The sequence below is a fragment of the Molossus molossus genome, unplaced genomic scaffold (genome assembly GCF_014108415.1).
Source record: "Molossus molossus isolate mMolMol1 unplaced genomic scaffold, mMolMol1.p scaffold_m16_p_21, whole genome shotgun sequence".
NCBI lineage: Eukaryota > Metazoa > Chordata > Mammalia > Chiroptera > Molossidae > Molossus > Molossus molossus.
The window spans coordinates 49955896-49967861 of record NW_023425357.1 but is presented as its reverse complement, the minus strand read 5'-3'; the positions used below and the strand labels follow the sequence as shown (position 1 = coordinate 49967861).

The 11966-nt window shown below is 56.3% G+C and overlaps 1 protein-coding gene across 3 annotated transcripts in view; it reads right to left on the bottom strand.

The window, feature by feature from the left end:
• Positions 1-1489: 1489 nt before the first annotated feature.
• Positions 1490-11966, bottom strand: part of URI1 (URI1 prefoldin like chaperone) — a 45265-nt gene continuing 34788 nt past the window's right edge. For all 3 annotated transcript variants that reach the window (XM_036275435.1, XM_036275437.1, XM_036275436.1), the window contains 5 exons: positions 10338-10506; positions 8449-8782; positions 4813-4955; positions 3504-3726; positions 1490-2161 (listed from right to left, as the gene is read on the bottom strand). In XM_036275435.1, the coding sequence (XP_036131328.1) occupies positions 1985-2161; positions 3504-3726; positions 4813-4955; positions 8449-8782; positions 10338-10506 (1046 nt within the window). In that variant the 3' untranslated portion in view covers positions 1490-1984. The remainder of the gene's footprint in view (positions 2162-3503; positions 3727-4812; positions 4956-8448; positions 8783-10337; positions 10507-11966) is intronic.

Genomic DNA, 11966 nt, shown 5'->3' with positions numbered 1-11966 from the left:
AGAGCCCACAAAACACTTGGCCAGCACTCGATACAAACGTCCGGCTCAAGTCCGGCGGCTGCGGCTCAGTGGATGGAGCGCGACCCATGGACTGAGAGGGCCGGTTCGATTCCCGGTCAGGGCACATGCCCAGGTTGTGGCCCGATCCCCAGTGGGGGGCATGCAGGAGGCGGCCAGTCGATGTTCTCTCTCATCGATGTTTCTATCTGTCCTTACTCTCCCTCAAAAAAAAAAAAAATCAATAAAAACAAGTTTTTTTAAAAAGGTCTGTCATGAGAGGCAAGGGGAGGCGCTGTCAGAGATGGTGGAGGCCGAGAACACACGCAGGGGGCCGGGCGGCGCCCAGGGTGAGGGTCCGAGGGCGCAGCTGGGTGGGCGGCGCTGCCGGCCCGGGGTGGTGGGGCACTAGAGGCAAGGGGCGGGTGTGTGGCGCCTGTGCTGATGCGGCCGCTCTTCTTTGGTCTAAACTTAGCTAAAGGAAAGGTTCTCCGTCTGCGCTCCGCCCTGGCTTAGAGAACGCCCCAGCAGCCTGCGACTCAACGCAACCAGGACACGACCACGCGGAAACGTGGCGGGAAGTGAGACGCAGGGCAGCTGCGCGGGGCGCAGCACACGGAGAACTGCGCTGGCGGAGCCCGACACCCCGGGCCGGACCACAGGACCCCAGGACCGCGGCCGCCCGCAGCGGGCAGGAGCTCCTGGGTGCGCGGACCGCTCTTGGTTCGGTTTGGGGGTTTTGCGGGGGGTGGGCTGAGAGAAAGGATTTCTAAACTAAAAATGTATGCAGTTGATCAGAATTTGCCAAAGAACACCCCTCCTGCCTCTGCTGTGGATCCAGACGTGTGGGGGTTCAAGCTCACCCCTGGTTATTAAAATACATCTTCATGAAACTTTTACAGTTGTGCTGCTCTAGTTACAAATAGCTTCTACTTTTCTAGGACATAATTTCACTTTGTTTAAGCAAGAATTCATTAAAGCAGCTATAAATAGCCTTCAAACGCTGGCGTGAAACGGCTGGACGGCATTGATGGCTTACTCTAGTTCCGGTGCGGAATCTTTCTGAAGCTGCATGTCAGTCAGCTCGCCGAGGCCGACGGCCGCGCTGGCCACGGCCTTTTCTGGGTTAGCATCAATTTCCGTATTTTAAGGAGTTTTGCTAAAAGTGGATATATTGCAATTATCTACTGATAGAAAAGTAGCCTTAGAGAATGAAAGTGGCGGGAAGACTAGAACATAAAATTTCTTATTTTAAAAAGATCTTTTAAGCATGAAGACAGCCTTTCTGTCTCCCCAGCACAAGGCCGGTGCGACGGCCCACCCAGGACAGAGCTCCCGGGACCGAGAAGGCAGGGTGTGCTCCGCAGTGTGTGTAGCCCGCAGATAAATCACACATGTTCATACTCGATTTTGAATAATAAAGTTCACAACATTTTCGAGACCAAGTTTCATAAAATTTTTACTTGAAAAAAAATGTTTTACAAAATCCCATTCTTCCGACAAAGCGACTTTCCCCCAGGCCACAGCGCACTTCCTGCCGTCGAGATGACAGTGACCGTCACGGGGAAGGGCGGTGAACAGCCACCTAGCTGCAAAACTCACAAGTAGATTTTTTAAAGTGCCTTTGAAATGCTAAAGCAAGTAACAGAACTGCTGTCTGGGCGTTCCGAGGCCCGACCCGGCCGCGTGGTGTGCACGCCCGGCGGCACAGGACCGCGTGTCCAGCAGCGGACAGCACCCGGAGGAGCCCGAGCAGCCGCACCGCGCCTCTAGGCGAACCGGCCAGAGGGGACCGTGCTCAGAGCGGCCACACGGGCTGGACAGTCGGTACCGCAGTCGCTGACCTCCGGATGCCGCCGAAAGCAGCGGAACTTGCTTCCCAGTTAACTCAGGACACTTGGGCTCCAGCCGCGCGGACGCATTTGCAGTGTGTGCTGAACCAGCGCAGACTGGGTTCAGGACACGAACCCCATTTCCTAGGCAGGGCCTAGTTTCTCTGCTGCAATCTGGCAGCTTTGAACTTGGAAACCCTCTTCACAGCGTCTGATGCTTCCGACACCAGCTCCTTCCGCTCAGGAATCGCGGGCAGCGCAGGGTGGGCCGCGGCCGGGTGTGGGGTCAGGCAGGGCGACAGCTCTTTTTCTATGACGGTCCCAGAAAAGGCCTGGAAGACAAGGGCAGAGTAAGGCAAGAATGTCCACGGAAGATCCCACAAAATCCTCCATCCTGCGTCTGTGGACGGGAACGAAGGCCCCACCAGCAACGGTCTGGCGCCGCCTGGGCACTGGCTCTGCTGCACTGCAACAGGCCGTGCGCGCAGCTGGGCCCGAACCGAGACGCATCCGCACAGACCGCTGCGCAGCCGCCTATGAAACCCGGCAGCACTCTTAGACGTCTGGTGTTTGGAACTTCATCTTCTAAGACTCATTATGTACAAACTAAAATCGGACATGGAGCCCTGGCCGGTTTGGCTCCGCGGTTAGAGCGTGGGCCTGCGGTCCTGAGAGACCCGGGTTCGGTTCCCGCTAAGGGCATGTACCTCGGTTGCAGTTTGTCCCCGGTCCTGGTCGGTTGTGCGGGTGGCAGCCACTGGATGTGTTCCTTTCGCATCGATGTTTCTCTCTCTCTCTCTCTCTGTTCCTCTCTCTCCCTCCCACTCTACCTGAACAAAAAATGGAAAAATGTCCTCGGGTGAGGATAAAAATAAATAAATAAATAAATAAATAAATAAATAAAATAAAATCGGACATGGAAACTCTCACGTACGTTTGCTTACCTTTGTGTACCAAGGGTACAAAATTACCTAAGACAATGTATTACTTGAATAGTGTTTTGTTGTGTTTTTCTGGTACGTGCCCCTAGCAGGAACCGAACCCGGGACTCTCTGGTGCGCAGGTCGATGCTCCAACCGCTGAGCCACATGGGCCAGGGCTTGAATAGTATTTCTTAATAAATTATTAGTTATCTAAACAGTACAAGCCTGGCACTGATTAAGTCCTGTAACTTCTGAGAGTAAATACATGTATAAAGTGAAGCTACAAGATAAACAATGCCATTACCCAGACATTCAACGTCAATAAATAAAATAGCTCTGGCCCCTTTGGCTCTGCGGTTAAAACGTCCGCCCGGGACCAGAGTCCTGGGTTCAGTTCCCACTAAGGGCACGAACCTCGGATGCAGTTTGTCCCCAGCCCTCGTTGGGTCGTGTGGGTGGCAGCCACTCCATGTGTCTCTCTCACATGGATGTTTCTCTCTTTCTCCCTCTCTCCCTCCCACTCTATCTGAAGATAAATGCAAAAATGTCCTTGGTGAGGATAAAAATAAGTAAACAAAGCAAAGGCTGCGAGATGAACTACAGACCACACCTGGGAGCTCGGACAGCTGCACCTGACACAGGACAGGACGGTCCCCTAAAGAAACACCTCCCAGCACCGACAGGAACCAGGGGCGCCCCTCTGAAGGGGCAGCCACCTCTCAGAGCTGCCCAGGACTGACAGAGCACACACCTCAGGGGCCCCCGACGCGGGAGGCAGCCCCTCCTCCAGAATGCTGTCGCAGGGGTCGCTGCAGGCGTCCTCGCAGCTGAGGCTCCGCAGCAGCCCACGCCGCTCCTCGAAGTCGGCGGCGCTGCTCTCGCTGGTGTCGCTGCAGACGCTGTTCTCCCGGCTGCGTGACTTCAGGATGGACTTCCGGGGCACGTACTCCCCGTTCACGAGGTCCACGAAGACCCTGTGGAGCCGCGAGCACACCCCTTAGGAGCTCCCTGGGACAGTTACCCCATCTGTGAAAATCCTTCCTAGAAATTAATCTGAAACGTTTCACTCCAATGCATTTCTAAAATTTTCACAATCAAAATAACTCTGGAGCCTCCACTAACATAGTTTGTGCTTTTGAAAAAGTAACGCGGGGCCTCATAAAACAGCACTTTACTTATAAACACGTTCTGGGTGACAACAGCTTGATTGGCCAAAACCCTGCCAGTGCCCTGCTCCCACGTAGCCGACAGTGGAACCTTCCGCAGCCCGCGTGGGCGGTACAGCCGACCCCGTTCTGGCCCAGCTCAGCGAGGGCGGAGCGCACTGTCCTGCGGCCCCGTGAAAAGGCCCCCGCCGGGCCCACCGGAAACACACTTTCATTTAGAAAGTTAAGGTACATTTCTGACTAGAAAAACGAGGGAGGTTTTGAAAGCACTGGCAGCGAGGGGAAACGGAGAAAGTGAGTGACACTCCGAGGGCTCTGGGCCAGGAGCCTCGTGGCCGGGACCGCCCGCGCCCAGTGGACCAGCAGCCTCGTGGCCGGGACCGCCCGCGCCCAGTGGACCAGCAGCCTCGTGGCCGGGACCGCCCCGCCCAGTGGACCAGCAGCCTCGTGGCCGGGACCGCCCCGCCCAGTGGACCAGCAGCCTCGTGGCCGGGACGCCCCCGCCCAGTGGACCAGCAGCCTCGTGGCCGGGACCGCCCCGCCCAGTGGACCAGCAGCCTCGTGGCCGGGACCGCCCGCGCCCAGTGGACCAGCAGCCTCGTGGCCGGGACCGCCCGCGCCCAGTGGACCAGCAGCCTCGTGGCCGGGACCGCCCGCGCCCAGTGGACCAGCAGCCTCGTGGCCGGGACCGCCCGCGCCCAGTGGACCAGCAGCCTCGTGGCCGGGACCGCCCCCGCCCAGTGGACCAGCAGCCTCGTGGCCGGGACCGCCCCCGCCCAGTGGACCAGCAGCCTCGTGGCCGGGACCGCCCGCGCCCAGTGGACCAGCAGCCTCGTGGCCGGGACCGCCCGCGCCCAGTGCCTGCAGAGGCCCGGCTGCTGGGCAGCTGCTCACCTGTAGATGTCGGCGGGGGTCCTAATGGTGGGCAGCTCCGGGGCAGGGTGGCCACCGCCGCAACTGTTCTTTCGCTTCCGTTTGGCTTCCTCCTTCTTCTCACTGAATTTTAAAGTGGTATTTTTCCCAGTATTTATTCGAACCTAAAAAGTTCACAGCAAAAAATGACAATCCTTTTGAGATCTGAAGTCGAGGTCAACGCTCAGCCAATGCGCTCGGCCCTGAAGGAGGGGAGGGGAGGGGCAGCGCGCGTCCGCGCCTCCCTCCACCATGACCTGCTGAGTCAGACAGGGCCCGGATGTCCGCCTTCCCCTTAACAGGCTCCACAGCACTGAGCACATCCATTAACGACCATCTCCACCCTCAGAAGCAGACAGAAGGCCCTGAACCACACGTCTGGCCGCACAGGTGTTCAGTCAGTGCCCTGGACCTCTGGAGACGGGACGTCTCCGCCACCTGCGGCGGCCGCGCTGCACCTGCCAAGGAGCGGGGCGCGCACGCCACACCTGCCGGTGGGCGTGGCCGCCTCCACGCTGTCAGTGCGCGGCGTGCGCGCACCGTGTGACGCAGCCCCGGCAGTGCTGACAGGCCACCTGGTGGACAGAGGCCGTGAGCTCGCGGTGCCGACAGCTCGACAGCCTACGAAGGTGTGTTATCTGCGCCCAGGTGTCCTGGGAGTCGGCGTCACACAGAGTTTCGGCTGTGTGGGGTCAGTCCCCGCACTGGTCGGGGTCGGCTGCACATTAAACTGCGCGATGTACACTACGCACTGTCCCAACACCCATCACTTTGATGTGACTTTCACTTACATCATGCATTTCAAGACAAGGGCACAACTGTAACAATATAAAATTTAAGTCATGAAAGCAATAGAGCCTGGCCGGTGTGGCTCAGTGGTTGAGCGTGGACCCTGCACCCAGAGGTCGCTGGTTCGATTCTCGGTCAGGGCACAGGCCCAGGCTGTGGGCCCGATCCCCAGTGGGGGACATGCAGGAGGCAGCCAATCCACGTTCTCTCTCATCGATATTTCTCTCTCTCTCTCCCTCTCCCTTCCTCTCTCACTAAAATCAATAAAGAAAAAAAAATTTTTAATAATAAAAGCAATAGTAGAGAATGCTTAAATGTTTAAAGTTTTTAAACCACCCCTAATTTCTAGAAATCAAACTAAAAAATAAAACCAACCCTGTTCAGGGTTCTCTGTTCCTCTTGTGTCCCCACTGGGCCTCCTACCGCACTGGCCCCCGACACCCCACAGACATTCTTTACTCCTTGTGTCCCCACTGGGCCTCCTACCGCACTGCCCCCCGACACCCCGCAGACACTCTTTACTCCTTGTGTCCCCACTGGGCCTCCTACCGCACTGCCCCCCGACACCCCGCAGACACTCTTTACTCCTTGTGTCCCCACTGGGCCTCCTACCGCACTGCCCCCCGACACCCCGCAGACACTCTTTACTCCTTGTGTCCCCCACTGGGCCTCCTACCGCACGGCCCCCCGACACCCCGCAGACACTCTTTACTCCTTGTGTCCCCACTGGGCCTCCTACCGCACTGCCCCCCGACACCCCGCAGACACTCTTTACTCCTTGTGTCCCCACTGGGCCTCCTACCGCACTGGCCCCCGACACCCCGCAGACACTCTTTACTCCTTGTGTCCCCACTGGGCCTCCTACCGCACTGGCCCCCGACACCCCGCAGACATTCTTTACTCCTTGTGTCCCCACTGGGCCTCCTACCGCACTGCCCCCCGACACCCCGCAGACACTCTTTACTCCTTGTGTCCCCACTGGGCCTCCTACCGCACTGGCCCCCGACACCCCACAGACATTCTTTACTCCTTGTGTCCCCACTGGGCCTCCTACCGCACTGCCCCCCGACACCCCGCAGACACTCTTTACTCCTTGTGTCCCCACTGGGCCTCCTACCGCACTGCCCCCCGACACCCCGCAGACACTCTTTACTCCTTGTGTCCCCACTGGGCCTCCTACTGCACTGCACCCCGACACCCCGCAAACATTCTTTACTCCTGTGCCCCCACTGGGCCTCCTACCGCACTGGCCCCCGACACCCCGCAGACACTCTTTACTCCTGTGTCCCCACTGGGCCTCCTACTGCACTGCACCCCGACACCCCGCAAACATTCTTTACTCCTGTGTCCCCACTGGGCCTCCTACCGCACTGCCCCCCGACACCCCGCAGACACTCTTTACTCCTGTGTCCCCACTGGGCCTCCTACCGCACTGGCCCCCGACACCCCGCAGACACTCTTTACTCCTTGTGTCCCCACTGGGCCTCCTACCGCACGGCACCCCGACACCCCGCAGACACTCTTTACTCCTTGTGTCCCCACTGGGCCTCCTACCGCACTGCACCCCGACACCCCGCAGACACTCTTTACTCCTGTGTCCCCACTGGGCCTCCTACCGCACTGCACCCCGACACCCCGCAGACACTCTTTACTCCTGTGTCCCCACTGGGCCTCCTACCGCACTGCACCCCCTGACACCCCGCAGACACTCTTTACTCCTTGTGTCCCCACTGGGCCTCCTACCGCACTGGCCCCCGACACCCCGCAGACATTATTACTCTTCCTGCTTCTCTATCTGGACGTAAGAAATATTTAAAGCCTAAAGAATAAAAAAACAAGCTGTCTACTGACTAATTATTTTCCGACAGAATTCAGTAGGTGCTCCCTTTATCTGAAGTATTAGAGCACTGAAGAAACGTATCATTATTCACTTCACGTCAGAGCAGGGGTAACGTAAGGGACCAGGGAAGAGCAAGGATGTTCTAAACTGTCCCTGAACAACCGTCACGGCTCCCAGTGCTGAGCAGGCGCCCCCTGCAGGGCGCCCGGGGGAAGGAGCGCCACGCCCCGACGAGAGTCCCCCTTGACTGCGAACCGGCACCGTGGTCCCCACGGGCTCCAGTGTCCCTGGGAAGAGACGACTGGACAAGCCCCGGGCTCCTGGGCGTAGGCTGTGGCCCCTGGAGAGGGCAGCAGAGGGTTCGAGGGCCCGTCTTCCTTCAGCAGAGCCTGTGGCCCCATCAGCCCTGAATACCCGGCAGTAGGCTGGGCGGAACCGACGCCTCGGGGTACTGAAGAGAAGCTTATAGCCCTGTGCCAGACGATGCCCGCAGTAACCCCAGTTCTCAAATGCCCAAATCCTGACGTGATGATTAACCAGGTGTTTACACTTACTCGGTCAGAAAGAGGCCAATTCTTACTTCCTCCTAAAATTGTCCTTCTCGCTCATGATGTTCCTATTCATTTATGCCCCACAGAAACAACGACCTGGTACACGCAGCAACGCAGCCAGCGCCTCACTTCCAGACCGCCCACAGCACCGTTGACTCCGGCCCCCAGGGAACTGGAATGAGGGGCAGGGGGTACAGGAGCTGCCACTGCCACCCGACCCCCCAGACCCCAAACCAGTCTGTTCCACTGTAGCTTCAGAGAACCATGGCCCAGTGCTAGCTAACTATTTCAACTTTTTTTTTCTTTTTCGATTTCGATACATTGGTCGGAACAAGAGGCAAAAGATGGTCTTCTTGTTTGGCACTATTAACATTAATCACTGTTAATACGGTTCTGTTAAAGAATATGCGAAATCAGTACAGTTAGAAGTATACCAACCCGCTTAGGTTCGACGGTGTGAGAAAAGTATATTGTTGGCACAGAACAGTCTCCAGCCCCCAAGGCATCGAGGACACTTTCATCGTCCTCGCTGCCATCGCTGTCGCCGTCGTCATCTTCACGGCTGCGGCAGGAGTGCGAGCCGTTCACCGAGGCGCTCGAGAGACTGCCCTCCTGCCCACGGCGCAGTTCTGAACTGGTGGCGTCCCCGAGACGACAGCTGGGAGCCGCAGCCTCGGGCCCCGGACGTGCCGTATCCACACTGCCGCCCGGGTCTTCCCTCTCTTCGGAAGACCCTGTGTCTTCTCCATTTGCAATCACAGTATCAGGCTTGCTAGTCGAGAAAAGGAGAAAAACAGCAAAATGAAACCAATGTGCTGGACGCTTACATTTTCTAATTTTCAGTTCATTTCGTGGGTAAAAATTAAGATTTTGAATAGGATACTTTTTAAACTAGAATTCTAGATGAACAGAAATTTTATGACATAAACAGAAAAACATTAGTTTCCATGCTGATTCTGTACACTGTAGTTATTTAAACATGAGTAGAATAGAGTAGATGATTTTCTTCATCTCTCCATGGAGGACCCTGGCCATACAAAATATAAGTACAGTGTAAATAATACGACCATAAATTTTTCAGAAATTCAAAGGTCTCTATATCTGTTTAAAGATCCGAAATTAAAGCCACAGAATATACGCATTTTTATTGTCCATCTGTTTCTACATCAGGAACATTTACAAGTATGTAATTTTTTTAAATAACAAATTTACACATGTGCACATAAATATAATTTTATATATATATCATATATGCACATTTTTCATGCTTCATTCTACAAAGAGTTTGAGGACCTTATAAAATATCAAAACCAAAAATGCAATAGAAACCAAAAACACCATCCTGCAAAATAAGAGAACAAAAATCACAAGATTCAAAACTAATTTTTTAAAATAATTTTCAGAGATTTTTATTGGCTTATTTTAGAGCGAAGAAGGGAGAGGGAGACAGAAACATCGATGTGACAGCGGAACATCGACTGGCTGCCCGCCGCCTGCCCCCCCCCCCCCCCGCAGCCCGCCAGCGACCCGGCACGTGCCCTAACCAGGAATCGAACTGGCAACCTACTGGTGCACAGGACAGCGCCAACTGAGCCACACTGGCCAGGGCTCAAAACTGATTTTTAAAAATGAAATAGCACCTGTTAATCAAAAAGGCCTAAGAATTTATTGGTTAAAAGGCAGGAAAAAAATACCGTCCTGTGTGCTCCACGTCCTATTTTACACAGGACGGGCTGCGCCCGTGGTCCTGATGGGGCGGAGCCCCCCGGGGTCTCTGCAGTGAGTTCCTGGGGCACTCGGCGTCCCGAGTGAGCGCTCACGTGCACATGAGACGGCGGTCTGTCAAGGTTCACAGACACACACCCGACCAGGTTACCACTGGCTGCTCGCTAAACACACATCTGCAGAAGAAAGCTCGGACACACAGTCCACAGTCACGAACTTAAAGCAAATCTTTCTTTTTAACAAGTTACTCCAATATACAACATGATCCTGACTATAACACAAAATATTTCATTGGAGATGTAACATACAACACACTCATAACTAGTATAAGTCAGCTACTGGTTTATCGTAGCACGTCACTGTGTCGAGTATGGCTGAACGTTGTAATTACACAAACAGCGGTGCTGACCACAAGCACACCTTACACACGTGCGGGCGTGCACATGAACACAGCCCTGCAAGGGAGTACCCTGGAGAAGTGGCATTTATCTTAGGGTGGCAGGTCACTGTGTTGACATTCTCTGCTTTGCTGCACCTCTTCCAAGAGCACACATGAGGAACAGACGTGGGACAATTCCCTGGGAGGGGCTGTCATCAGGTACCTGTCAAGTTCACCCAGCAACTCTTCTTGTCTCTCCAGGTCTTCAAGCCGAGCCCACAGTTCCTGGTCAGCAAGCAAATCCTTGGATTTTATATCATCTGCAAAATCTGCTTCGAAAATATCTGAAGTTTTGGGTTTGGAGTGAGGTTTATGAGCAATTCGATGTTTTGCTATTTTTTGAAAAAGGAAAGACAAGGCTGTTAATAGCCAACCTCAAAAAGGCACACACCTAGACTTAGACTTTCATACGAGGGGGGGATGCTGAGACAGAGGGGCACGGTCTTTAAGCTAAACCGGAGAACTCCGCCGAAACGCGTCTCCTAGAGAATCATGGCTCAAAGTGTAGCCCCAGGCCAGCGGCACTGCACCCCCAGAGGTGTCAGAAAACAGCACCCAGGGGCCCCCAGACCTGCGGGCACTGCACCCCCAGAGAAGGTGTTGGAGGACAGCGCCCAGGGCCCCCCAGACCTGCGGGCACTGCACCCCCAGAGAAGGTGTTGGAGGACAGCACCCAGGGCCCCCCAGACCTGCGGGCACTGCACCCCCAGAGAAGGTGTCGGAGGACAGCGCCCAGGGCCCTCCAGACCTGTGGGCACTGCACCCCAGAGAAGATGTCGAAGGACAGTGCCCAGGGGCCCCCAGACCTGTGGGCACTGCACCCCCAGAGAAGATGTAGAAGGACAGTGCCCAGGGGCCCCCAGACCTGTGGGCACTGCACCCCCAGAGAAGATGTAGAAGGACAGTGCCCAGGGGCCCCCAGACCTGTGGGCACTGCACCCCCAGAGAAGGTGTCGGAGGACAGCGCCCAGGGCCCTCCAGACTGGCGGGCACTGCACCCCCAGAGAAGGTGTCGGAGGACAGCGCCCAGGGCCCCCCAGACCTGTGGGCTTGGGTCGGTTCAGCGAGAGCCAGAGGAGCCGGTCACGCTGAGGAGTGGAGAGCTGCCGGGGCTTCGGAAACCACAGCGCGGTCACCTCTCGCCCTGACCACAGCGCGAATCCCACACTGCCTCCCCGCCTGGGCACGGGCGCTTCCCTGCCCTGGCACCGCCAGGCCGCAGCACCTGCACAGCCCACGGAAGGTACCGGAACATCTACTAGTTTCACATATGAACATTTCTTGTTCTTAGATTGCTTTATCTTATTTGTAACCCTCTGTGGGGGCAGGAGACAGATGAAATCTGAACTCAAACCTCTCTGCTTTTCATTTGGAAAGTTTTCTCGTGAAGCAAATGAACGCTCCGGAGAAAGCATGGGGCGAGGCCGGAAATGCTGTGACTGCAGCACAGACAGTGCCCTCGGACGGCGCCCTGGGACGGGGCCCTGGGACGGCGCCCTGGGACGGGGCCCTGGGACGGGGCCCTGGGACGGCGCCCTGGGACGGGGCCCTCGGACGGGGCCCTCGGATGGGGCCCTGGGACGGCGCCCTCGGACGGGGCCCTGGGACGGGGCCCTGGGACGGCGCCCTGGGACGGGGCCCTCGGACGGGGCCCTCGGACGGCGCCCTCGGACGGCGCCCTTGCCACACACTCAGACCCACACTTCTCTGACTGAAAATAGCAAAGCCATGTCTCATGGCCTGTTCTCTGTAACTACGATTGATGAAATGACATTAACAGGCTTTCACTTCA